Here is a 27,500-nt window from a genome sequence, read left to right on the forward strand (position 1 = left end):
TGTTTTAGCTAAATGATTTCAGTGCATTGTACAGGGTGTCCCAAAAGTCTCCCCACATAGGGGACTATGTTTGCCAGCGCCACATCGGTTGTACCTTCATCAATGGATGTTCTTGGGCATCCACTTCTCAGTTGGTCCATAACACTTCCAGTCTTTGAATTTGTTAATAAGTTTGGCAACAGTGAGTGATGTGTGATGTGCTTGCCATGTTTCCTGTTAAAGTCCATCGCAACCTTGTGGCAGCTTGATGATCCAGCCAGGAGAATGATTTCAATATGTTCTTTTCTTTGGCAAAGGCCTCTGAAAAACATATATAAACTAAAAGTATTCAAAATGTTGGAAGAAATTTAGCAAAAAATGTGTTAATTTCCCCTATGTATGGAGACTTTGCGACACCCTGTAGTATCATCAGTTCATCGTGCATTGGACCAAAATTCACTCACTCACTTTCAGTAACTGCTTTATCCTGGTCAAGGTCTTAGGGAATATGAAGCTTTTCCTGGAAACATTGGCCAGAACGTGGGAGAATTCAACCCCAGATGGGACACCAATCTGATTGGCCTAGTCTCTGTTCACTGAAGATATAAAATTACAGCACCGCCGTCTACTTTCACTGATGTTCAGTTACGTAGTGACCAAATGCTCCAAGTGGATTGTTTGGGGCTAAAGAAAAAATTTTCGAGGTTACAGCCCTGAATGACGAGGCCAGGTTACACCCCTGGCACAGACATTTCAGGATTGAACCTAGGACCCTGGATTTGTGAATTTGTGGCATCATGGATAAAAATATTACTGCATCAACATTCTCTTCAAGCCGTCAAATCTTCCCTGCATCCTGATATCACACTATGCTATAAGGCAATAAAACCTCCAACACAGAGCTCATTGTATACATGATTTGTGCAATATGTCTCCTTGCTAGCCTCAGGAAGACGTCTGTCTATAATATTTTAACAAAAGTATCTTTAAGGCACTGTGATAGACTGGCATTATATCCAGGATGTATTCCCACTTCACGCCCAGTGTTCCCAGTATAGGCTCTGGATCTGTCATGACCCTGAACCTGAATGAATGAATCTCCAAGAGATTTGGCTGCCCTACCTCCTAAATCTTTTTCATGTCAACAAATAGATTTACTTTCATCAACCTATATTGGCCTGACACTTCAGCACTGTGGTGAGCTAAATTTAAAAGCTGAGTAAACAACCAATCGACTACCAATTAACTATTCATTTTGGTTCTTCGACATCTATAATTGTTTGTGTTCAGACAAATAATTGGCTCAAATTTGAATTAGCACAACATATGCCGTGTAGGATGTCTATAAGTTTGATCTCTAAGTGCATTTCAGTGCAAGTTCATGCTTTCACTGCTGCATTACACTTAGCCTGTAGGAACCAAATGGATCAGATTAAAAGCAGAGCCCCTGAGTACACATGAGCAGCTGGTGCATGAACTGTTTTTAATGGCTGCGTAACCGCTCGTCTTCTCCTCTCCGCTCCTCTCCTCTCTACCCATAGCCTCTGTAATTGATGATAATTAGGATACGGTGCCCTGGACTAGTAAAGCAGCTCCTGAGAGTGTGCACCTGAGAAAAGCCCCAGAGTGGAATTAGATTCTGAGCCGCAATGCGGCTGAACTCGGTGCAGCCTGAAGCAGTGCGCGCGTAACTTCAACAGCATGACTGACTACATTTAGAGTGAAAAAATAAAAATAAAAATAAAGAGAATTACAAGACAAGAAATAAAAATGCTGTAATCAAAGTGTCCTCTGAGTTCAGTAGAAGATTTATTATTTGCCCTGTTCTCCCTGCACTCCCTGTATATAACTTGGGCCATGCATGAGCAGTGCTGCATTGCTGGAGGGAGGATGTATACTGTAGGTTGGACCCAATCAGACACCAAATAATCCACTGTGTCCTCAGATCTTTTCTCGAATGGCTGGGTGGACATCACATCCACTTACATAAATGAAGATGCAATTTTGTTTAAGGAGAGCGGTGGCTAAAAACATTGCAGCATATTATTTTAGATAGAGTACAGCACACACACACACACACACACACACACACACACACACACACACACACACACACACACACACACAATCTACTTAAAGGTCATAGTGTTTGCTATGAACAAGTGAAGACATGCCCGAACACTAACACAACAATATGTGTATGTATGTGCGTGTGTGTCTATCCACTGCTCAAGTGACAGTTGTAATAAATGTCAAAACATGAAACAGACACACACACACACACACACACACACACACACACACACACACACACACACACCCTGCAGTATTATTTTCCCACAATCAGAAACCAGTCTTTTAACATTATGTTTGCTCTTAACACCAAATAACACAACCTGAGTCCTGCTAATTTACTGTAGATAATAAAAAAGCTTCTAAACGATCATGGCTCTCCATTTTCTCCCCTCTTATTGAGCGTATTTTCTTTTCCATTCTGTGGTTGTAATAAACATATGGATTAGTAGAGGCTATTAAAGGAACACAGAGAAGCAGCTGTGGCCCCATCTAGAGTTCATTAATTCAGAGAGACTATCTCTCTCTCTCTCTCTCTCTCTCTCTTTCACTTGGTCTCTTGACACCTGTAGTGTGCGCTGCGCAGTGTTTACCGATACGTACAATGTGAGTGACTATCTATCACGTCAGAGCATTTCAATATCGAACAGCTGAGGCATACAACTGTAGTGTGTCTCTCAGACACATGCTTTGTCTTCTCACATCGCTCCTCTGGCCAAATGAACTTTGAAAGCAAGAGCATAGGAGATAAAGTGAAAGTGATTTTTTTGAAACGTAATAGACAGCTCAGTTGTGTAACACCAACAATCTGGATCTTCTGTCCAATCAGATATGAGCCCTTAGCGGTGCAGTGAAGTTGACAAGATCTCTGAAGGTGTGTTTTCACCAGAGGAACCTTTCCAGGAACTCTTTCAGAAGCTTAGAGCAGATTTTAGTTTGTTTTAATTTCCTGCTCTGGAATAGAGTACAGTTCTGCAAACCATTACCTATTAGTGAAGCTTATTTGTCATTTTTTCATTTGATTTTGGAGGGCATGTTTAGTTTAGTGGTTAACACACATGCCTCGCACCTCTGTGGTTGGTGGTTCGAAACCCATCTCTGCCCTGTGTGGAGTTGTGTGTTCTCCCTGAGTTTCTGGGATTCCTCTAGGTACTCCAGTTTCCTCCCCTAGTCCAAAGACATGCAATGTAGGCTGACTGGCATTTCCAAATTGTTTGTAGTGTGTGAATTGTTCCCTGCCATGGGTTGGCACCCCATCCAGGGTGTCCTTGACCTTGTGCCCTGTGTTCCCTGGGATAGTTTCCAGGGTCCCCCACAACCCTGTGTATGATAAGCAGTGTGGAAAATTGATGGATGGCTGGATACCAGAGTTTTTTAACTCCAAGTATCAAAGAGTAAGTACTGGATCCATTTAAAGTATGCTTCAAATCAAGGTTTGTTATTTATGTCCTCTTAAGGACATTTTTCCTTTCCACTCTTTCCCTATGGTTTGCTCATTGAACAACTTCAGTGAACTTCAGTCTCAACCCCTTTTCTATGTTCTCTGTATTGCTGAAATGTCAATTGTTATTTTTATCTATTTTTTTTTATTTATTTTTGATGATCCCTGTAGAACTGTGTAGTTCTCACTCAAGCAACTTGGTCTCATAGGATATCTGTACCATTTCAATTGAACAAGGGTGATCGGGGTGGATTTTGTTTGATTATAAATGAATAAGATAAGTGAATGTGCAATGAGGGCAGCAGAGCTCCAGCCTGAGGCCTACGGGGAGGTCTCAGCTGTGGAGCTCTCACCTGAGGTCAACATGGCGACCTCAGAGGGACAGGCTGAGGAGGCTGTCCCGCTGCCCTGCACAGCCGAGGAGGCTGTCCCGCTGCCCTGCACAGCCGAGGAGGCTGTCCCGCTGCCTTGTTCAGCCGTGGACGTCGCTCAGCCTCCCTGTTCAGCCGTGGACGTCGCTCAGCCTCCCTGTTCAGCCGTGGACGTCGCTCAGCCTCCCTGTTCAGCCGTGGACGTCGCTCAGCCTCCCTGTTCAGCCGTGGACGTCGCTCAGTCTCGTTCCGTAACATAATACTGCGCGATGTGCGCAGTCACACGGGGGGGTTTAACTAACAAACCTAATTAACTCAAAACATGTGCACCTGTGGCAAATCAGTGACATAAACTTAACTCAGTGTCCAAGCGGGAAGTGAACGAAAGCAAAAGAGTCACGTGACCAGTCAGCGGACGTACCGCAGTGCCCTCTGCTGGCCGTGGCGTAACACCTGTGATGGGTTGTCACCTCATGTGTGTTCCCAACCTTGTGTCCAGAGTTCCCCTCCAGACTCCGCCGTGAGCTTGTGTAGGATAAGCAGTTCGGAAATAGATGGATGGATGATTGATAGTGTCTGATGCTCAGGAACAATATACTGGCTTAGAGCTGTTATATTCACTCATCTGATAGGGACAGGGATATCTGTATATATTGTTTTGCTTTTCTAGCCAGTTTGCTGCAGTGTTAGTTGCTACCTTCATTCAGCTAGCAGTTAACTGCTCATGATGAACTTTTACGTTTAAGACGTTTTATCAGGTTACGCATATTATAGAAAGATGCCATAGTTCCTCATCCTGATATTTGCATAGAGCACATTTTTCAGTCTGCTTTATTTCTATACCATCATTAATCATTTAATACATTCAGATCTGTTATTTTTGCGCCCTCTGTTTATTATCATGCCAACATACACTGGTATCTCATTGTTTATGAGTATGAGTAAATGAGCATGATATCGGACCAATATCCATTAGCAGTACATCACTAACAAGCATCATTGACCCTAAACTTTGCCCTTCAAATTGTTTTATATTGCTATAGATTTGCAGCTGTGATAGCTGTGATCAACATCTTGAGAGTCCTTGAGATAAAGCAGCCTACGTAGGGCTCCATTGCAGAAAGAGCCAATCTGAGTGAGTGTGATAGGAACTCCTAAGCAAAAAAAAGTAAAGTGATAATATACACGTTTAACAATCCACCTCACGTTTAAGAGTCCACACTGCTGTTAGCCATGTTTGGGTCATGTAAATGTCAGTGTGTGTTTAACCCTGCCAAGTAATGTTTATACTTACACAACATTAACATCGAAGAGCCAACTGAGCTTTTGTTGGCTTTAACCTTTTGCTTTTTTTCTGGGTGACATTATATGCGCTAAAGCAGTGTGGTAAATCTCAGACGCAGTTGGACTCTCCGGCTAGTTCTTCCAGCCACGTATTGTAATGATCTTCTTTCTCTGCTTCTTGTTATCATTCTTCACTTCACTCTTTTCCCTTTTCTTTCTGTAAATCTTTCTCACTCTCAGTCATCATGCATTTCACCTACTTTCTTCATTTATTATTTTTTTTCCAAATTATCTACATCTTTTATTCAGTCAAACATTTAGCTTTCGAATTCTCACCATCCCCCTTTGTGTTTGAATTTGGGTTTCGTTCATGAAATGTTCTGAAATATGGACTAGCATAACACATTTTTCAGAGCCTGAGAGGATCGTCAGTGGAGCAGAATTACAGCGGAGGAATGGAGAGTGAGGGCAAGAAAGAAAGATGTTTTTTCCATAATCTCTTTACCATGTCCTGCTGGCAGGGTCATGTGATAACCTGCGGATGCCAGCAGGTGTCTCATACCAGCCGAGTTAGCTGGAGACTTGCCATCTTATCATCAGTGCACCTGACCGTGACAGCTTAGCACTGTCTGTCTGCCGCTTGTATTCATTTACAAGCTCTCTTTCTCTTTTAAAAGTTCAAATATTCCATTTATCGACTGTGATGGTTTTTATTATCATTTTGAAAGTAACCCTAGATGACTATAAGAGAGATTATCTAGCAGTTTGAGTCCTGAGCTGTACTTTAATATAATTTCTCTGCCAGAGATAGGGGTCTCGGTTGGTCTATCAATGCTCAGTGGTGTGAAATGTTCTGGAAGGACGGCATTTGTTTTGCTGTAGAAAATGTCTCTCTTGTGCGTTGTTCAAAGCTGGGAATTGTTAGTTGGTGTCGAGCTTGTTGTTTGTGAATGCTGTGGAAATATCAAAGCTTCTCTGCTCCCCTCGTGTCAGACTGCAGCTCATTTGAAACCTGTCACTGAGTTCAGCTCTGCAGTAAACCATCTCTGAACCTTTTTTTTTTCTTCACTTACTGTATACTTCTTTCCATTGCGGTCTTTCTCTGATCCCTCCACATTCTCACTTTTTTACTGCTCTAAGTCTCTCTGAGACAGTGCTTGAATGAGGGATTTATAGTCAAGGATAGTCTAAGGCATTTATTTTGAGTAATGAGCCAATGTCAAGTGGGTCAGACCAAAAAAAAATTAAAAATCAAGTTTAGTAAACCAATATCGCATCAATAACAATCGATGTGTACATTTGTCAGCATTTAACTGAAAGGTACAGTGCAGTATTAATGCACAAACAGATTGAAAATACACCTAAAAAAAAACAGATAAAAACACTGCAAGGAAACTCATTTCCAAATTATGCTTTTACAATACGGTACCGTGCATTAATTTCGACCCCCTTGAACCTTTCCGTAATTTGTAGTGTTGCAATCCGGAATCTAAATGGACATAATTGGGATTATATATACATTCCTTTAGAATGGTGAAGAAGAGCTCAATATGATTAGCTCAATTTGTAAGTAGCTGTTTTTTTGCCCTCTAGTGAAATAACAGAAACTAGGTGTTTTGTTTTTTTTTTCTTTCATTTACTGTCCATGAGTTAATTGTAATTTAGAACACCGATCCTTCTGGAAAAAAAAAAACCCAAACAATATAAACCATCACAGAAATTCTAATACATTTTATACACTAATACACTAAGTTCCACTGCAAATACAATTACAAACCATGTTAAAACCATTACCATTATTGGTCCTTAATGGTATCCACTAGACATTACATGCCACCAGTAGAAGGCAGTTCTATGTTCCTTACATTGAGAGTTTCCCCCTTTTGGAAAAGATTAACATAGAACCTTTCGAAAGCTGAACAATTCACCACCCAAAGAAACAATTGGAGCACAATTTTTCTAAGTGGAACTTGTGTGGGAAGCATTTACTTCTAATTTAGGAGTCCGTGAGTTTTTCAGTTCTGTAAAATCTTGGTGGGAATGCTAGAATTCCAACCAGTGCTGTATCATGAGCTTTTGGGAGTGCAATAATGGCTGCCCCTGTTTTTATGGGGTTGTACATTGCCTATCAGATATTGGGTTTTAAATATTGACATTTGAGATTTAAGATTTGACATTTTTGTGTTCTTCAGTGAGACGCTTTTTGGAGCTTCCACGGTGGCCAGGAATCCAAGCAGTCGGCTGTCTGGCCTGTCTTGTATCCATGTTGCTTTGCTTGCCTTTCCTGTTTGGTATTCCCTCCTTTTGTCCTTGGTCTTAAGGAGAGATGAGAACCGAGAAAATACACTACAGGAGTATCTTTTAGAAGAGCAAATATAGTGCTTGGTGTAAGAGTGAAATGTATCTCTTTTACAACCACTGCCAAACATAATTAAACATTTAAGGTCCAGAGGTTGCATTTGTAGAGTATTTTATTACACACTGGCATTGTTTTGGATGTTGTTTGTTAGCAGACAGATGTAATTCCAACCACGCACATTAAAACATCTATCCTCGTTCCACCAGATGTAGGAGCAGCACTCAACAAACCCATCACCATCCTTGTATTTTTCGAGCACTTTACTTTTCGTCTCTCCCTCCATTCCCCTCTATTGGGAATAGGACTTCTGGAGATGAGGTGTATTCAGTGGCCGGCAGAGGGGCTTGATAAATTTAATTCTGACAGTGAGGGAACTCTGATTTGAGGATGGGAAGTGAGGGAGATGATTAAATAGAGGTTGTTGTTAATGGAAAGTGGAATATAGGAAGACGTTAGAAAAGAAAAGTGAAAGATCCAGCCTGCAGGGAAAGAAAGCAGTTTAGCCAGATATAGAGCAGATCAGCAAGACCCAGATTCGTATACTGTGGATGAAAATGTTTAGCTCAAAGCGACGACTCTGAACGTGATACGCAACCTTTTGTGCCATTTGAGTCAGTTGCTCACACAGATTAATCCTAATCATTCATGAAGTTGCACTCACGAGTAGTGTTTCAGGCAGGTCTGAAGGTTTATGTTGGAATTAAAGGACAACTAAGAGATACTGTATTTATGACCAAAACAGTCTAATAGTACAGAAAGTGATTATTCACATATTTACATTTCTTGCAATCACATGAGATGATGAGTAAAATTTCCTTCTAAGTTTTGACTAAGTCAGGGTTTTTTTTATTATTATTATTTATGCAGGGCAGGTTGAGGCCATGTTTAGGTCTTTTGACCACAAGGTCTAATCAGGGTCAAGGCAGACGATTTGCTCCCTGGCTGTTCAGTTGCTGTCGCGTCAGTGTGTTTAGTGCAGGGGTGTCCAGTCTTATCCGGAAAGGGCCAGTGTGAGTGCAGGTTTTCATTCCAACCAAGCAGAAGACACATCTGAGTCTACTGAAAGCCAAGATCAACTGATTAATCAGGTGGAATCAGGTGTGGCTCCTTCTTGGTTGGAAGGAAAACCTGCACTCACACCGGAACTTTCCAGATAAGATTGGACACCGATGGTATAGTGCAATAGCTAGAATGAGTTGTGCAGCACTGGAAGAGAAAAAAATAATATAGCAATAAAGAAAAAGAATAATAAAGAGAGAATATGCAGAAAAGAAAATGATCATGGAGGATCACCAGTGCAGGCAGACAACCAGAAAAAAAGACTAAACAAAAAACTTTGTGATACACTGTATATCAATGTCAAGAGGAAAGGGAAATGTATTTTAAACAGTTTTGTTTGTTTGTTTGTTTGTTTGTTTGTTTACTTTTATGGGTCAGATACTGTACATGATTTCTATCATCAGCCATGTCGATTCGATACACTGACACACTGATTTTTATCTGGAAATATAACTGAAAACATCTATTTTAGATATGAATATTGTGCAATTTGTTTGGACATGAAGGAAATCAGTTAAAAGTTCTTAGTGTAGTTTTAGCCAAGATATCTCAAATGAACCTGATCGCATGAGAAATGTATGTGAATTCAAACAAGTTAGAGCAAAGTGGTTGAATTCTGTTCTCTTTCATTTAATCTTGGACATAAGAAGTTAAATTATGAATGTTATCTTCACGTCAAATAGAGAAAGGAAGGGAGGGAGAGATGGAAAAGCTTCAATTAATTACTTATTCTTATATTTAATGGGTTTAACTTAGCCAGCATACTAAGGTAACAACCAAATGGTAGTTAAAGATGGCGATAATTAAAGGCATTTCTCAAGGCTATACATAGAAGATAACTTAAGAATATTATACAATACTAATTATACAAATGGGATGTAATAGGGGAATGGCTGTTTTACAAGCGGGTAGATTTTTGTCTTTTTTTTATTGTGATGGCATTACATCGCAAACCTGCTTAAATGAAACCCCGATCATACAAATTGTTACGAATTTGTAATTGAGACCACGTTACACAAACTATTACCTGGCCTAAAGCTCTGATCTGATCTGTAAGTGGTTATATATTGTTGCTAAACAAGGCTGTAGGTCTGCAAGTGCACTTCTGCTTGTGTGGTCATTTAAAACATTTAGGACCTTAGTATTGCATCAACCTTCAGGCCTCTGAGTTACCGGAAGACTTTACAATATTTCTGTTCTAATGTGGTCTTCTAAGCCTGGAGACTTCTGACATTTAATTTTGCTTTCTCTATGTCACTGTTTTTCTCTGCCTCTGTCTCTCTCTCTATCTATCTAACTCTATCTTGTTTATACTTATACTTTATCATGGATTAAAAGAAAAAAGATAAGGACAAGATAAAGATCAAGAATGTGATAAGCCCACCATCACCATACTTGCTCTTTGCCCGCTGATTATATTTGTGTTTAACTGGATGTAGTTTTATTAGTTACTGTAACTGCCTATTAAGTTTTCAAAAAAAAAAAAAATCTGGAGAGCTGCCATGTACATTTGCATTACTATTATTGTATACAAAAGAAACTATCATTCTAATCAGCAATCACATTATATACAGACATTTTGATAAACTGGCCAGCCATTTGAAAATAAATTAACATTGTTCTTTCTTGCAGCCCTTTGGACAGGATGATGTTAATGACGAACATCAGGAAATCCCCAACCAAATCAATGTTCTAATGTGTCAGTAATGGTTATGGTCGTGTGCGGGCCTAAGCTAGCAATCTATGAACTGAAATAATAATGATAATGTCATATCATTATGTTTATCTGATTTGCATTTCAAAGCTAATTGGGCATTATTTAAAAAGAAAATGGCTTGTACTTATCCACAGGTAGTGGAATTGTGGCGATAAGTCATGGTGTAACTAATTAGTTAATTAACTATTTAACTAATCCTGTCAGTGCAACAGCATAGAACAATGGCATACACTTACCACTTTATTAGAAACACCTGTACACCTGCACATTTATACAGTTATGCAGGTCAAGAGCTTCAGTTAATGTTCATATCAAACATCAAAATGCAAAAAAAAAAAAAAAAGTGTGATCTCTGGGACTTTAATGGTGGCATGGGTTTTGGTACCAGAAAGGCTGGTTTGAGTATTTCAGAAACTGATGATCTCATGAGAATTTCACAAAACAGTGTTTCCACAGATTTTAACCTTGAGTAGGTGACAGTTCTGTGTTTGGGAAAGTCTTATTAATAAGAGAGGTCAGAAGAAAATACCCAAATTTGAACTGCCAGGAAGGATTTAATAGCACATATGATCACTCGCAGAAAAGCACCTGGCCTTTTTCCAGTCTTCAACTGGAAAGGTAGGTTGCATACTGTTTCCTAATTAATTGAGGGTTTCAACTTGCAAGCTTAAAACATTCTAGCTCTGTATGGAGCTGAACAAATGTTACAGCCACGAAATATAATGTAATATAATATAATATAATTTGACCACACGGAGCTTGCACATATGACATGTACACAGTTTTTGATTCATGGCTTGTGTACTAATAAACGCTCTATAAACGCTCTAATAAATTGTGTAAATAAACGTATCATAAAATATTAAAATAAAATGTAAAAAATGTATTAAAAATATAAAAGAGAGTCAACAATGTTCAGTATGGCAAGCTCTACACTCCTTCTTCCTGGACACAGAAAAGCTCACTCTGTTGCAAGCTTAAAAAAAATCTATATCCACAGAACTAAAGTAATGCTTCCTCCAATAGTTCCTGGGTTAACAACAACAACAACAAAAAACTTCCTTCAGTGGAACAACACCTTACAGTGTACTGTCTCTCACTTACGTGAAACAAAACTACATGTACACAGTTTCTCATATTCCCAGAACTGCTGCTTACAGGACGTTTTTGGTTTTCACACAATTCTGTGTAACCTCTGGAGACTGTTGAGATCAGCAGTTTCACGAATACTCAAACCAGCCAATCTAGCACCAGCAACCATGCCATGGTCAAAGTCACTGAGTTCACAGTATTTCATTCTGATGTTTGATGTGAACGTTAACTAAAGCGCTTGACCTGTATCTGTATGTTTTGTTCCCACATGAAGGACTTAAAAACCATGGAGATGGCATTGGACAGTAATACAATGATGGCTTAGGACTACAACTGCTATGCTAGCTTTAGGACTGCAATTGCCACGAACGGTTTTGCACTCAAGTCTCCACAGTGAACAGTCAAGTCAAGTCAATTCAAGTGGCTTTTATTGTCATTTCAACCATATACAGCTGGTACAGTACACAGTGAAACGAAACAGCGTTCCTCCAGGACCACGGTGCTACATAAAATAACACACGTAACACATGAGATGACACAGAACTAAATAAGACCTTCACATTTCTGCATAAAATGCACGTGCAAACGTGTGCAAACAACACAAGACAGTACAGTAGCTACTAAAACAGGACAATGGGCACAGTAAGTGACAGTGTAGCACTGACCAGGACACAGTTCTAGTGTGAAAGTGTCAGATATAACAGGTAGTGCAAAAAGATAACAATATAATTTAAAAAATGCTGCGAATATAAACATAACATACTATGACATAGTATTCATCAGATTAGCTTATACCATATGTGAACGTAGAAGCCAGATAAAGAGTATAGTGGTGACAAGAAATTAAACATAATATTTTTATAAGTACGTCAGCAGCAAAACTACAGTAATACGGTAAGGTAGTCAGTACAGAAATGTGCAAAAATTGCAAGGGGAATGGGATGGTGTTCAGATCAGTTCAGAACGAGTGTGTGTGTGTGTGTGTGTGTGTGTGTGTGTGTGTGTGTGTGTGTGTGTGTGTGTGTTTATGTGTGTGTGCTGGTGGCTTTGTGGATGCAGCATGTGGTGTAACTGTCTACAATGGAGGGAAGAGAGACTTTAATGATTTTCTCAGCTGTCCTCACTATAAGCTGCAGGGTCTTGCGATACGATGCAATTTCCAGACCAGGCAGGGATGCTCTCATTGGTTCCTCTGTAGAACGTGGTGAGGATGAGGGGTAGGAGATGGGATGGACTTCCTTAGTTACAGAGCTGGTGTTGAGGGATTTCTGTGAGGTTCTCCGCCAGGTGAACTTCAAGGACTTTGGTGTTCTTGCTGATCTCCACGGAGGAGCCATGGATATTCAGTGGAGAGTGGTCACTTTGCGCTCTCCTGAAGTCAACAACCATCTCTTTTGTTTTGTCCACATTCAGAGACAGGTTGTAGGCTCTACACCAGTCTGTTAGCTCTTGCACATTCTCTCTGTATACACTGTAGACCCACCACAGTCGTGTCATCTGCAAACTTGATGTGATTGGAGCTATGCGTAGCTGCACAGTCGTGAGTCAGCAGAGTGAACAACAGTGGACTGAGCACACAGCCCTGGGGAGCACCACTGCTCAGTGTGGTGCTGCTGGAGATGTTGTTCCGGATCCGGACTGACCGAGGTCTCCCAGTCAGGAAGTCCATGATCCAGTGGATAACTTCATGTGAAAACTATAATTGCACTTCTTGACCATGTAGTATACAGTTATAGAAGGGAATTATTTATAATTGCACTATCCAGTGTCACCCAGATGAGGACGGGTTCCCTTTTGAGTCTGGTTCCTCTCAAGGTTCCTCATTTCGTCTTGGGGAGTTTTTCCTTACCACCGGGGTGGGGTGGATGAATTTATATGCACAGTCTATTGGAACAGCTTACATGATTTAATTTAAATTAATAAAGTAGGATTGGATTCTTAAAAAGCACGTACACTTTTCACTGATGTGTTCCTCATCCTCAGTTTAAGTTTCTTAGTGTCGCTGTTCTAAACTCAGTTTAAATGTTGGTCTCATAACAGCACAGTACACTTGAGTTATTAAGTTATATCTGTTTGTTCTTTTTAATGTAATGTTGTGCATTTCACGAGTAGGCACATTTGTCTGTAGAACTGTGGGTAGTGCTGACTGAGGCTTATTCACCTGCAAAGACAGTGAGATTATATCAGGACAAGCATCACTGAGGCCATTCGGAGGTCAGTGCTAAGAAGCTTAGATTTCAGTCAATCGACCTTTACCTGATCATAGGACAGCAGTGTGAAACAGCAGCTAAAATGAAAGCTGCAAGGTATGCAGTCCCCTGTGCACCTGAACATCACATGCAGGAGCCGTTGCTCAAACAGCTCTTGACTCTCAGGGAATCTGTTCTGCAATTCTGCAAGAAAAGGCATTTTCAAAGGTCAAAAGGTCATCCTCCTGGCGTCTTTATCAAACCTAGTTCTTCCTAAACTTATGTGTGGTTTTCTGTTACTGAATGTAGTGGCAGTGGTCTTAATAGGGCCGATCCCTTAAGCCACAAACATTTTATTTCAAAAAGACAAATCCTCCCACATTCCAAAATTATGCCTGCAAACGGATTGGCTATGAATGAATAAATGAATGAATTAACATTAAGGGGAAAACGCCTGTGGGGAAAATGCAGGAAAAAAAACATAGAAGGCTGAATACAGCAGCAGAAATGGTATAGGCAACACAATTTAAATGATAAGCATAATCCGGTTTATGAAGAAGATGCTCAAATAAACCTTAAATTAAACGTAACTAGAATTTAAATAATGTGCTTAAACAAAATAAAATGCTTCATTTAATATTTTGTGACTTGCAATTTTTGAATATAGTTTTGCTGAAAAGTAATAAAAGCTCTCTGGATGCCCTTATAACTCTGACTCAAGCCCAAATCTCTTTAAATCCTAAAAATGCCCCTATGGAGGACTACCGTGAGACATTGCTAGCACTGCACTAGCAGAATATATCTAATAGCATTGCTTATCAAAGTTTCACAACACTTCCAGCCTGTCAGGCCATCTCAGTGCAAGAGCGCAGTTTCCATCACAGGATAGAAACATGCTGAGGACGGCTGCAACATGCAAGACATGCAAGACATGAAAGAAAATCTCTGGTGGCACATTTTAGAGGTGTGCAGTGAAGGCAGGGAGGAAATGAACCTAAGATGATGCCAGTAGTGGTAAATCAAGAAGAGGAAGATTCCGAGGTTCCTGAGAACTGAAATCGTTGTAGCAGCATTAGACGTTACACAGTGTATATGTGGAGATGGTTGTGCCTGTGTGTAGGAGTGCGGGACGGTGTTTCTGAGGAAAATTGCATATTGCACATCTCATTTCTGCCAAATGAGGAACTGGCTTTCAGCTCCACATTTTAAAAAAGCATTCACACAAACCATAGACAGACATCTTCCGTTTCCCTGCACTAATATTTATACATTTATCACTCCACTTACCTTATTCTTTTATGTCACTCCTTAGAATCAGTTAAATGTATAATTCACTGACTGAACTCGCTCTTTTTCTCTTTGTCTCTCTCGCTCTCAAACACGCTCTCTGTCTACTGTATCTCTCTCTCTTTATATCTAGCTGCAAAAATGGCAATGAGCAGCATCCTGAACGCTGATGACATCAAGAAAGCCCTGGATACATTCAAAGGTAAAGAATGCATTTATTCTTTCCTCGTCACATTTTGCCAGTCACATTCTTACAACAGATTCGTCTTTGCAACAGATTATGGCCTTCAAGGGCGAATCACACTTACAGTATAGTGCTGTGAAAAAGTATTTGCCGCCATGCTGGTTTCTTCTGTTTTTGTGTATATCTCATAATAATAGTTTTACACCTTCAGACGAAATACAACATAAAACAAAGTAACCAGAGTAAACACACAATACAGTTTTTATTTTTTATTTTTACTGAAGCAAAAAAAAAAAAAGGTTATCCAATTCCAATAACTGGAGATCAGTTTTTCACTTACTTCTAGGACCTGGGCTTACTCCTATGCTTTGCATCGTTGTCTTGCTGCATAGTCCAGTTGCACTTGAGTTTCAACTTACAGACTGAAGACCGGACATTCTCCTTTAGGATTTTTTGGTAGAGAGCAGAATTCATGTTTCCCTCAATTACTGCAAGCTGTCCAGGCCCTGAAGCAGCAAAGCATCCCCACACCATCACACTTCCACCACCATGCTTGACTGTAGGTATGATGTTCTTTTTGTGGAATTCTGTGTTTGGTTTATGCCAGATGTAACAGGAACCCAAACTACCAAACAGCTCCACTTTCAACTCATCAATCCACAGAACATTCTCCCAAAAGGTTTGAGGATCATTAAGGTGTCTTTTGGCAAAATTCAGACAAGGTTAGCAGTGGTTTTCACCTCGCCACTCTTCCATGGATGCCATTTTTGCCCAGTGTCTTTCTGATAGTGGAGTCATGAACAGTGACCATTATTGATGCAAGAGAGGCCTGTAGGTCCTTTGATGTTGTTCTTGGCTCTTTTGTGAATTGCTGGATGAGTCATCAATGTACTCTTGGAGAAATTTTGGAAGGTCAGCCACTTCTGGGAAGGTTCACTCCAGTTTGCTCCAGTTTTTCTATTTGGAGATAATGGCTCTCACTGTGGTTCTTTGGAGTCCCAGAGCCTTTGAAATAGCTTTGTAACCCTTCCCAGACTGATGTGTTTCAATCACCTTCTTCCTCATCTTTTCTGGAATTTTGTTACTGCCTAAGACCTTTTAACCAACTTCATGCTGTTCAAAAAGTTCTATTTAAGTGTTGATCTGATTGAACAGGGTTTACAGTCATCAGGTCTGGTTGTGTCTAATCCAGCTGAACCCCATTATGAATGCAGTTTCACAGATTTGGTGAATTAATAACTACAGGGGCAAATACATTTTCACACAGGCCCAGTTGGTATTGGATAACTTTTTTGTTTCAGTAAATAGTATTATCATTTAAAAACTGTATTGTGTGTTTACTCAGGTTGCCTTTGTCTTATCTTAGATTCTGTTTTCATTTCTGAAACAATTTAGTATGAGATATACACAAAAACAGAAGAAATCAGGATAGGGCAAATTATTTTTCACAGCACTGTAATAGTGATGTTTAGCCATTTAGGCTTCACCTATGCCTGTGAAGATGGTTTTCTTCAATCTTCTGCAAGAAATGGACTGTGAAGTGTACACATTCATTTCATAAGACCAGTAGTTCTGTAACGATTTCCCAAGTTACTATAAAATGAAAACTAATTGAAGGATTCAATTTGCAAACAATATTCCCATTACCATAATCAAATTTTATGATATTGTTGTAGCTGCTGACTCATTTGACCATAAGAAGTTCTTCGAGATGGTGGGGCTGAAGGCAAAATCAGCTGATGACGTGAAGAAGGCTTTCCATGTACTGGATGCTGACAACAGCGGCTTTATAGAGGAAGAGGAGCTAAAGTGAGACGTGCACATACACATACACGCATAGGTTTAATTTCTTCAATCAGTATGTGTTTACGGTTGATTTACAATGACTCTGATATGTGTGTGTGATGGGAATGAAGATTCGTGCTGAAGGGCTTTGCTACCAATGGAAGAGATCTGACTGATAAAGAAACCAAAGCCTTCTTAAAGGCAGCTGATAAAGATGGAGACGGCAAGATTGGAGTGGAAGGTGAGATATGCAACATGGCAGGAGATTCATACAACAGCTGGGTGCTAGGCTGTTTTACCATTAAAGCCTCTGACAGCTTATTTTCCTAGTTAGCTTTTTACTATCATTTTTCTATCGAGTTGATAGAATGTCGGTCTGTCAATTTCAGAGACATTGGAGGTAAGATGGCATGATGTCAGGTAATACTATTGTATGTACAAATCAAAATTAGGAACATGCGTATGTCAGATCCTTCTTTACACCAGCCACAGAAGCAGAACTGACTTCACTCTTTGTCTTTGTTCTGAGGAATAAAGAAATGTACCAGCATGTATTAGCTAGATTCAAGAACTGAAGAAAAAGCTCATCGAATTTACTTCATTCAAATGCGTACATAAGTTCCACGTGATTGAATTGAGTTACATTAGCATAAATTGTTTTCATACATCCAACGTGATTTCATCATATATTTTCAATGGCCTGAATAAAATCAAACTCCACACTGTCACCTGAGCATCAAACCCAGGATCAAACCCAGGCATTCTGCAACTGTCACATTACCACTGCACTATTATACCACACACTTTATAGGCATCTTCATTTAAATACTTTAGTTATAGTACCTGTTAGTGCCAACATCCCCACAAGATTTCATCATGTAATTGGTTGATATGACTACTATGTGAATTGATCACGCTCAATTAGAAAGTTGTTTAAATGACATTTAGCATAAGCAATGAAATCACGTTTTGATGAGAAATCTAATACAGTGGGGGGAAATAAGTATTGAACGGGTTAACATTTTTTTCAGTAAATATATTTCCTATGAGGTGATTCACATGAAATTTTCACCAGACATCAGTATTAACTCAAGAAATCTGGAAATATAAAGAATTCATAATATTAAAGTCCATAAATGAAGTTATGTGTAATAAAGTGGAATGACACAGGAAAAAAGTATTGAACACACTAACTGAAAGCAGGGATACAGTCAGACTTTGCTTTCCTTAAAATAACTTAGTTCCTGTCTAACACTCAGTCTCGGCTGAGGAAGATAAGACTGGTTGGTGTAACTTGCTGGTGTAACTGACCCCATTTGAAAGTATGTTGTTTCATAAACATTGAAATATTCTGAAAAAGGTATCACTTATTCCTTACCATGTGAAAAAGCAAAATAAATAAATAAATAAAATTATTATAATGGTGGGATCTGGAAAGTATCATCACACTAGATAGAATATAAAAGATAGATAGAATGATTTCATAATTACCATCATACTTTAACTTTTAATCTTTGTATAAGAATTAATGAAAACTCTCTCTCTCTCTCTCTCTCTCTCTCTCTCTCTCTCTCTCTCTCTCTCTCTCTTTCTCTTCAGAGTTTGCTGCTCTTGTCCATGAGTAAACAATACTGTCCTGGCCATCCCTTGACTCCTGACGCACACACACACACACACACACACACACACACTGTACATTTTCACTCACCTCCTACAATCATGCTATTTATTTTTTTCCTTATTTTATTTTATACAAATGTGTGTTTGTGTTAGTGTACATGTACATATACAAATACAACTCTAGCATATGTACATACACACAGATCTGTTTTATTGTTTCTATTATTTCTATTATTTCTATTGTATAGGTATTTATGGAAATAATTTTCTTTCATTCTTTCTTTGATGTTACTCATGCTACTTGTGCTGCAATGTTATTTCACCTACAGGGGATCAATAAAGGTACACCTTATCTTACCTTATCTCTTACTGTACAGGTGAAGAGGTACAAACCTTCATCTTGGAAGTATGTACAGTAGCTACTTTAAGAGGAATAGCCCACCCCCTTCGTATTAATCTGCATTCCATTTTCTTTATTTCTTTCTCTTCTCCTTTTATCATTTGATTGATTGTTCTTTCCTCCACTTCTTGGCATTGCTTTGCCCTTGTCCTGTCTCCATCTCTCCCTGATACAGAGCTGTTGTGAAATACACCAAATGAAGGAGGTCAAACTGTGAAAGAAAAAAATAAAAGACAACATGCCTCACTTATGCTTTGACTCACTGTGGATTTTTGCCATCTGTCCTTATGTTGTTTATAGTTTTTGTCACATATAATGTACTAATCTTATAGATCTTTAGAGCAAGAGAGAGAATGAGAGCTAGAGAGAGAGAGAGAGAGAGAGAGAGAAAGAGAGAGAGAGTTAGGTAAGTATGGAATACATTGTATTGGGTATGTTTAGCAATACACACATTCAACTGGAAGTGTTTTGTCTTGTGGCTTTATTGCCCTGTGGCCAGGCCAGAAAACAAAGTGACTGTCAAACAAGCTAGTATCATCTAGAGACAGAGAGAGAGAGAGAGAGAGAGAGAGAGAGACAGCGCTTGATCAGGAAACCTGATCTGTCCAGCACAAAACACTGCTCCCTAAATCACTCTCATTCACATCACCTCAGGAATTCAGATGTTTTTAGAAAGTCAATATTTAATCTAGAAACAGCACTCATACCAAACTAACCATGTTTTTAAATAGCTGTAGGATATATCATGTGGGAATAGCTATAATCTGAGTAATTAATTTAACCTTAGTGATTGGAGTTTAATTCTTACAGTCAGTGCTCTCAAAGCCTCCAGTGAACAAATGGAAAACTATATCAAATTTAGACCTGTGTGACACACAAGCAACAAAATAGTCTTTTATGTGGGAACAAAAGGAGATTTCTATGTAGTATTTAAATCCCTATCTGTCAACCCTGCTGAAAAAACTACAGAAACCCTCATAGAATTTGTAATGGTATAAGTGGTTATAATGGGAATCGTATTGGTTTTAATGGAAACTGTATTGGTCCCCATGGTGGCTTATTGGTTAGCATGTATGCCTCACACCTCCAAGGTTAGGGGTGCGATTCCTGCTGTTACCCTGTGTGTGTGGAGATTGTATGTCCTCCCCGTGCATCGGAGGTTTTCTCTGGGTACTCTGGTTTCCTCCCCCAGGCCAAAGACATGCCCTGCCTTGTGCCCCTTGGATGTAATGGTCCCTGTGGGTCTCTACTTGTAATTTCTTGCCTTCTGTTGGTGGCATGTTATGTCTGTTGGATACCATTAAGGACCTATGCCCTTAATACGTCCTACTACGTAATGGGAATTATTTCGTAATGGTTTGAATGGCTAACAGTTGATGGTTTGTAATGGTATTTGTAGTGGAAACTATTACAATTTCTGTGATGGTTTCTATTGGGTTTTTTTTCAGCAGGGAACACTTTGGATACATATGCATGTAGAATGTTTTTCATTTGACTATTCTAGACTATTTTAGACTGCTTAGTGTCCAAGTAATTGACACTAAATTAAATTCTGCAGTGAACAACAACAAAAAAAAAACATATTAAAGAAATCAGAATGATTTTACTTTTTAAAATCCCAACAATTTTACTTCTGAAACTATGTACTTTCTTGGCATCTTGGCAACCAGCTTTATGAGGAAGGTTTCCCTTAAAGTTCTCAAATAGATCCAGCTCCTCATTGCGTCTCCTAAATTCTAAATGAATTCTACTTGTTTGAGGAAACTACTAATTACTTATTTAAAATACATTTTGATTTAGAATTAAATTTTTATTAATCCTCTCAGAAATTGTGTGATTAGCTCATGTTAGCTACGCTATGAACATTTAAGAATGACTAAAAACACTCAGAAATCTTGTCAGCATACGTTAGCTAGCTAGCATTAGCAGTGACACTTATAAACATTTAATGATGTTAATAAAGTTAGTTCATGTTAGCTATGCCATGAACATTTAAGAATGAAAAAAATCCTCTCAGAAGCCCTGTCAAGTTAATCATGTTAGCCAACTAGCATTAGCAGTAATGATTATGAACATTTAATTATGACTTAAAACGTCAGAAATCTTGTCAGGTTAGCTAGCTAGCATTACTAGGTAGTAGTATTTACATTCATGAATATGACTTACAAATCCTGTCAGAAATCTTATCAAGGTATTTATCCTATGGAAAACCCTTTGTCAGTAATGGCTCAAACAAACAGCAAGCAAAAACTCAACAAACATTTACACCCATACACAGCACACACGAAGAGAAAAGAATATCATGTTATTAAATGGTGCTAAATATCTTTATAACTGTGCTTTAAAGACACGTCTGTCAGAACCTCTGTTTCAGTATAAATTAAACTGCGCAAAAGAAATGATAATAACGTGACTATTTTATTAAGGAAGTCGAGGACTCACACAGATAAACCACAAGCATTCATAAAATGATCAGCGGCTATGAGGAATAAAACATGACTGGATTATTTTCCCAAAACAGCATGTCCCAAAGTGCTTTATTCCTTTTTTAAAACAGTGATTTGCCAACAATTACAATTTTCAATTTATTAATGAATGACATGTCATGTATCTTATACCACTCATAATTCAGTTTTATTCCTGTATTTTTTATTCAATTTATTGATTCAATTTTTATTCAATTTTATTCCTGTTCAGTTCTATTCCTGTTATCACTTTCATTATAGAAACTATTAACAGTCGTTCCTTCACCAGCCACTCTTTTTTCTCTTTGTTACTGGAAAACACAAATTCCTCTGTCCTGAAGACTCTCCCATGGTGGATAACATACTCACTGCTACTAAGCACTGACACTGGAGACTCCTTCCAGAAACCTTCACCATATCAACAATTTTAGGATTTTCCTGTTTGTTTTTGTTTTTAATTCATTCATTATTCGTCTTAGATTACGTAGATCATCCAATATACAAATCCCTACGAATTAATTGTTACCATTGAAACTGTGACCCTCACCACCACTATTAAACACATGAAGTATGTACACAAACAGTATTGTATATGAGCCAAAAGGATATAAAGTGATAAGCGAAATATCCCTTTGCTCTAACATGAATCTTGACGTAGGCTCATGCTAAAGTATCCCTATGGTAAACCAGTGATGTTTTTTGCCCCCATATTTATATTCCACACAAAAAAAAACTGGAAAAAAAACTGATACAAAATAAAAGCCAAGATACCTAATTACCTCCAAGCCCCATCTCGACTTTCATTCTGTCTTTCTTTCTCTCTAAGTACAGCAAGAATTTACAGCTCATATCTTGAGCTAGCAAAAATCTAATTTTCCTCTCAACAGACCATCTCCAGCTGGAATATGTACAAGCAACATCTGAGGCAGTCAATTACAGCTTCTCAGTCTGCAGCATGCGTAGTGCTGATTTATGATGTGCTGCACTCTGATGGAGCTGTGTATAGATGTTTCCCAGCTCTCACTGGTTGAAAATGTTAGAATATGCGTGGAGCTGATTTGTCGTTGGTTGTGGTGGGTTTTAGCTTCACCGTCGCAAAAGGGTTTGTGCCTCTGAAAAACGCCAACACAAAGGGTTGAGGAAATACATTAAACAGAGAAAAGACAACACAAGATTTTTTCCACATATAACTGTTGTGTTAAACACTTTTATATGTAATTTATTTTTATTTGTACCTCGGGAAAAGTTCTGGTCGAGAGCTGTAGTTATCTTGTTTCTGCAGGAGAAAGTATAAAATATTAGTTGTAGTTTGTTTTGTTTTGTTTTGTTATTTTTTTGTTGTTGTTATTTTTGGTCTTCACCCTGTGTGGAAACTTCTATTCCCGAGGCAGAATTGTGTAGTTTCTACGTCAGCCATCTTATACCCTGGTGTCTCACAGCTTTTCATGCACATACAAATGCACACGAAGTAACTACTAGGAAACAACATGACCTTGCTCTGAAAAAAATTACAAGGCCAGCATCCGAACCACTTGGAAAACACACCATGCGAGGACCACACACACACACACAAACAAACAGACCCTCAACAGCTGGAGCTGCCACCCTGCATCCACCAGAACGACGGCTGAGGCGTCATGGAGAAGAGAACTTTGCCACAGTGCCTCTGCTGGCCAAAGCAGTGAACTGAGACTTAGCATTCAGCAGCAACTCACTTCATCAGCAACATTTAACATTCACTTTGACTACATTTTCAAACAGTTACAAAAATGCACTAAAAAGCAAAAAGCACTACTAAAATGTGAAAGTTGGATGAAACGTAAAGCAACGTTTCTCAACCACTGGGTCACGACCCACTTGTGGATAATTGTCTGGGATCATTACGAGATATTTTCATAAGAAATAGTACAAATTGCCAGTAGAAGTGTATATTTGCTATCGTCGAATCATATTAATATCTACAGGTTCACGTAAACAGCCATACATAAAAGGCTGACATTATTTATTAGCCGTCCAGTCATAGACTTCAATCAAGGTCTCTTCCCGTAGCATTGTTCTTACATATGCACTAGTTCAATGCACTGCATTTGTCTGAACACAATTTAATAAACGGGAAAAAATAATCCTTTTTTAAATTTAAAAAAGAAAAGAAAGCATGTAGTCAATTCAGAAACTCCTTCTATTTCGAAGGTAGCAAAATGCATTCGTAAGTACAACACGGACTATTTTAAATACGGTTTTACTGCTACAGTGGATGAAAAACTCCAGTGTGTCGAGTGTGGTGAGGTTTTATGGGGCATAAGCAGGCCATGGTAACAGGTGGGCCATCGATGACTGCCATTCATAAACAGTGGGTCGCAGTGGACGAAAGGTTGAGAAACCATGACGTAAAGCATGTGAAAAGAACATGCTCACTGTTAAAGATTGGTACTTGGGTCAAATCTGTCCGTTTCCGGTTGAGCTTCGTTTGTGGTGTCACTAAATAGGCTAAAAAGGTTTGAACCCGTCATGTCCAATACATAAATTATTAGAGTATAACATGATACCCAGCTAACTTGCCAGCTGTCAGTGATTGACAAAAGAATGATGTTATGGTATATTTTGTCTAAATAAATGTTAAATACATTTAATAATTTATGACAATACAGATAAACTTAGATACTGACATTTCAGCTGTGTCTAATTATGACATTTGAACTTGTGAAATTCCTGACATTTCTTTTTATAATGGTAAAGGTTCTCATTGCATTTGAGTAGCTTCTCTGGCACTGAATTGCTTACATTACATTTTCATGAACACTTAAAAATCATTCATTTAACATCTTTAGTTTTTTTTTTTTTTTTACCCTTCACTTGATCGTGACTTTGCCCACTTCTTTTACACTTACTTTGTTTTCCGAAGAAGTGGGTGTGACTGGGCGAGAACTGTTCGATTTGCTTGGAGGTGGTGGTGGTGGTGGTGGAGGAGGAGGAGGTTCATTTGTTCTGTTGCTAGATGATTGGTCAAGAAGGTTGCTCATACTTCTACTGCTTCTAAGTAATCCGCCGCTGCTGAAAGAGAAGTCGAACGTCATGAACAAAAAATTACATCATCTGTGCTGTTTGGGTTTGAGATCTTGGCTCACCCGAAGTCAGGCAGTCGAGGTGTGTCTTCCATTGGACCAACATATGCAGCTGGAAACCAGCCTTGTCTAAAAAAACATATACAAAAGCATAATTACCACACATATGTAGTAAGCTATAGATATATTTTTGCGTTAACCACATTACACGAGTGAATGTCACATTGTTAATAGTTATACCACAACAATGTTTGCTTTTTTAATTCTGATTATTCGGATAGTATTGATTAATTTTCTATAACAGCAGCTCTGACAGTGATACTGGCTCTCATTCAAATGACAAGTTTATATTAATGCACTTGTTCAAATATGGTATAATATCTTATGTATCTGTTCATTCTTCTTCTATTAGACTTCTATTATTATTCATTACTAATAATAAACAGATTCAATAATGCATTGTTATTTAACATAGAAATAAGTTGTAACTTAATGATTTCTGGTTTCTTGGTAACATGACGAGCATTTTTTTATTAACTTATTAACTTCAACTGAGAGAAATAAGAGAGGCTGGTGAGGGAATGACTGTTTATAACTGCTGTAACGTAAGTGATAACAGGAACTAACTTGTTTCACGGACGTTGCACAACATTAAGTATAACTATAAACTGATTTTAAAAAATGTTCTTTAATTAATACAATATTAATGACTGGCAAAATTGCTGTAGTATAAGAGGAATAAAGTAACATGCTGCTGTAGGTAAATAATCGACGGTATTCCTTGAATATATACGATTTTTCAGTTAAATCGGTTCTCCTCACCGTGCTGAACTCTCAGAACAACCATACAGCCATCCATTTCGGGGCTCTGGCACAAGTACTGTAATGGTTTCTCCTTTGGAGAATGGTAAGAGGGTGGAATTAGAAGAGGGCGGGTGTGGTACCAACGCTCGCATCATCCTACCGCCACCTGATCCGCGAGTTTCTCCAAATGAGTTGGAGCGGGATCGAGTTGGTTGGGGGGATGGCCCTAGAAAGAGAGACACAGACAGACAGACAGGTAGACAGGCAGAAAGGAATCAAGGCATAAGATGTGGGTTATGTTGCCGACTGAGGATTTAGATTTAAGCTACGTTCACACATACAGCTATTTTATAAGTTGCCAAACACTGTACTATGAATTCACCAGTAGGTGGTTGTACTACTGGTTGCCATAGTAACATTTATCAGTGGGTGGCACAATTAGCATACCACTTTTGACAACAAACCAGTTTTCTTGGCACTAAAATTAAACATTTTGGAGGAGAGCATTTGTCTATAAAATTCGCAGCCATTTATCTGTGGGGAAAATGCAAGCACTGAACTGTCTTCTCCCATTGGTATTCACTGCACCAAGTCGCTCCAAATTTGCATAGAGTTAAACGTTTCTCAACTTTGTCCTATTGCTGGACACGCCCACATCCAGTCGCCAACGCTCGCTGTCGCTCATGTCACCGGAAGTCGCCAGCTCTCATTGAAAATGAATGAAAGGTCTCTGCTCCCTTTGTTGTTGCAAGTCACTGTATGTGTGAATAGCCTTTTTTCTTTTTGCTTGTGTTCTGTAGTCTCACCTCTAGAGGGCACTCTGCCTAGAGGTTGTTCTGCCCAAACTTGACCTTGATCATTAGCCTGACAAAAAATGGGGAAAGCAAAAATATTAACAAAATTTGTCTATTCAAATAAATAAAATAATGTAAACTGTTTTATTGTTATGAAGCTTCTCACCACCATGTCTTCTAGTCTGGATGCAGTGCCTGGACGGGACCCCCTTGTCTGATTCACCTGCTCTCTCCAAGCCTCTGCTGTCTGCTGCAGGGTGCTCCCTGTCTTTAGTGGCAAAATGAGAAGGATAAACACGGTTCTGCACTTTTTCTCAGCTAATCACAGAGTGATTAAAAGGTACTGTAGTGGTTCTTTATTACTGTACTTAAGTATCACATATAATTAAGTAGACCTTCAAAATACTTTATACAAGCCAGAAAGTGCCCCTCTTCTCTCATCTAGCCAATGACTGTATACTACACATTATTCAACTGGGCTCGCTTTACCATTTTAGCTTGGCATCCAATCAAGTCCATCATTGTAGAAAAAAATATATCAAGAATCTCTAGTGACCTTCTTGTGTAGTGTGCATCTGAATATGGATAAGTCACCAGACTGCAGTGTTGAACTTGAGGATGAGCACCCCTGGACCTACCTCAATAAAATTTTTCAATATTCTGGAGTCAGCAAATTATTTGAGCCGTCCATCTAATTTGAAACAGCATGCTGAGGTAAGTTTTCCTCATTCGCTAACATTACCTGGCTATGGTTAAATAAGTTTGCTTTTTTCATTTTATTTCTTTGCTTATAGCAGGTAAGAATAACATCAAGTCCAGTAGCTAACATGATTGGCTAGGCAGCAAGTCAAATACTAGCTAAAGCTAAATCATGGTTATTTATATGATATTATATTTTTTATTAATTCATTAGCAAAGTTAGTTGTACATATGATCAGCGAATTTATAGAGACTGTTTTTTTGTTTTGTCTTTTACTTTTTCTGCCTTAAAACGAATTAGATTTAGATAACCAATAAACATTGACATTACATTAATTGCAGCAGATTAAAACATTTACTTTTAATACTTTAATACTCGAGTACATTTTAAAAAATCAACTTTTTTTTACTTTCTGTTAGCTTTCACTTTTACTAAGTATGATTTTGACAAATTATCTATTCTTTCACTTAAGTATCACCTTGGTCATTTCACTTAAGTTTTACCTTGGTCATGATATATACGATGGACTGAGTGAGTCCGCAGTGCTTCTCAGCCAGAAAGCGATATCTTCTCTCCTGTTCTTTCAGGGCTTCTCTCTGGCTTTCCCGCAGGAACTGCACATATTCATTAACATCCTACACACACCCACATTGCATTGGTATTATTATCATCTTCCTTCACAGATACTTAAATACCAATGCTGGTCAGCCTTATCGCATCTCCTCTGCTTTTACCTGACTGTCTCAGAAACCAACATATAGACTATGTTTACATGCACATCAATATTCTGATATTAATCGGAATTTGGAAATATTCTGATTAGTATTGAGTCATG

At 38.7% G+C, this 27,500-nt stretch overlaps 2 protein-coding genes across 6 annotated transcripts in view; one reads left to right on the forward strand and one right to left on the reverse strand.

Moving 5' to 3' along the window:
• The window catches only part of pvalb6 (parvalbumin 6), a 65,631-nt gene extending 46,541 nt beyond the window's left edge, over positions 1 to 19,090 (forward strand). For all 4 annotated transcript variants that reach the window (XM_053675302.1, XM_017457028.2, XM_047149376.2 and 1 more), the window contains 4 exons: positions 14,985 to 15,053; positions 16,712 to 16,844; positions 16,952 to 17,061; positions 18,420 to 19,090. In XM_053675302.1, the coding sequence (XP_053531277.1) occupies positions 14,993 to 15,053; positions 16,712 to 16,844; positions 16,952 to 17,061; positions 18,420 to 18,445 (330 nt within the window). In that variant the 5' untranslated portion in view covers positions 14,985 to 14,992 and the 3' untranslated portion in view covers positions 18,446 to 19,090. The remainder of the gene's footprint in view (positions 1 to 14,984; positions 15,054 to 16,711; positions 16,845 to 16,951; positions 17,062 to 18,419) is intronic.
• Positions 19,091 to 21,239: 2,149 nt separating this feature from the next.
• The window catches only part of baiap2l2a (BAR/IMD domain containing adaptor protein 2 like 2a), a 12,470-nt gene continuing 6,209 nt past the window's right edge, over positions 21,240 to 27,500 (reverse strand). The window contains exons 7-14 of one of the 2 annotated variants that reach the window (XM_017457012.3): positions 27,169 to 27,300; positions 26,132 to 26,233; positions 25,978 to 26,035; positions 25,190 to 25,397; positions 24,431 to 24,496; positions 24,194 to 24,353; positions 22,541 to 22,581; positions 21,240 to 22,417 (exon numbers count right to left, since the gene is read on the reverse strand). In XM_017457012.3, the coding sequence (XP_017312501.1) occupies positions 22,342 to 22,417; positions 22,541 to 22,581; positions 24,194 to 24,353; positions 24,431 to 24,496; positions 25,190 to 25,397; positions 25,978 to 26,035; positions 26,132 to 26,233; positions 27,169 to 27,300 (843 nt within the window). In that variant the 3' untranslated portion in view covers positions 21,240 to 22,341. Of the gene's footprint in view, positions 22,418 to 22,540; positions 22,582 to 24,193; positions 24,357 to 24,430; positions 24,497 to 25,189; positions 25,398 to 25,977; positions 26,036 to 26,131; positions 26,234 to 27,168; positions 27,301 to 27,500 lie in introns of both variants that reach the window. The other variant, XM_017457008.3, reaches the window with a different exon arrangement.

Source organism: Ictalurus punctatus, chromosome 2 (assembly GCF_001660625.3).
Source record: "Ictalurus punctatus breed USDA103 chromosome 2, Coco_2.0, whole genome shotgun sequence".
Taxonomy (NCBI): domain Eukaryota; kingdom Metazoa; phylum Chordata; class Actinopteri; order Siluriformes; family Ictaluridae; genus Ictalurus; species Ictalurus punctatus.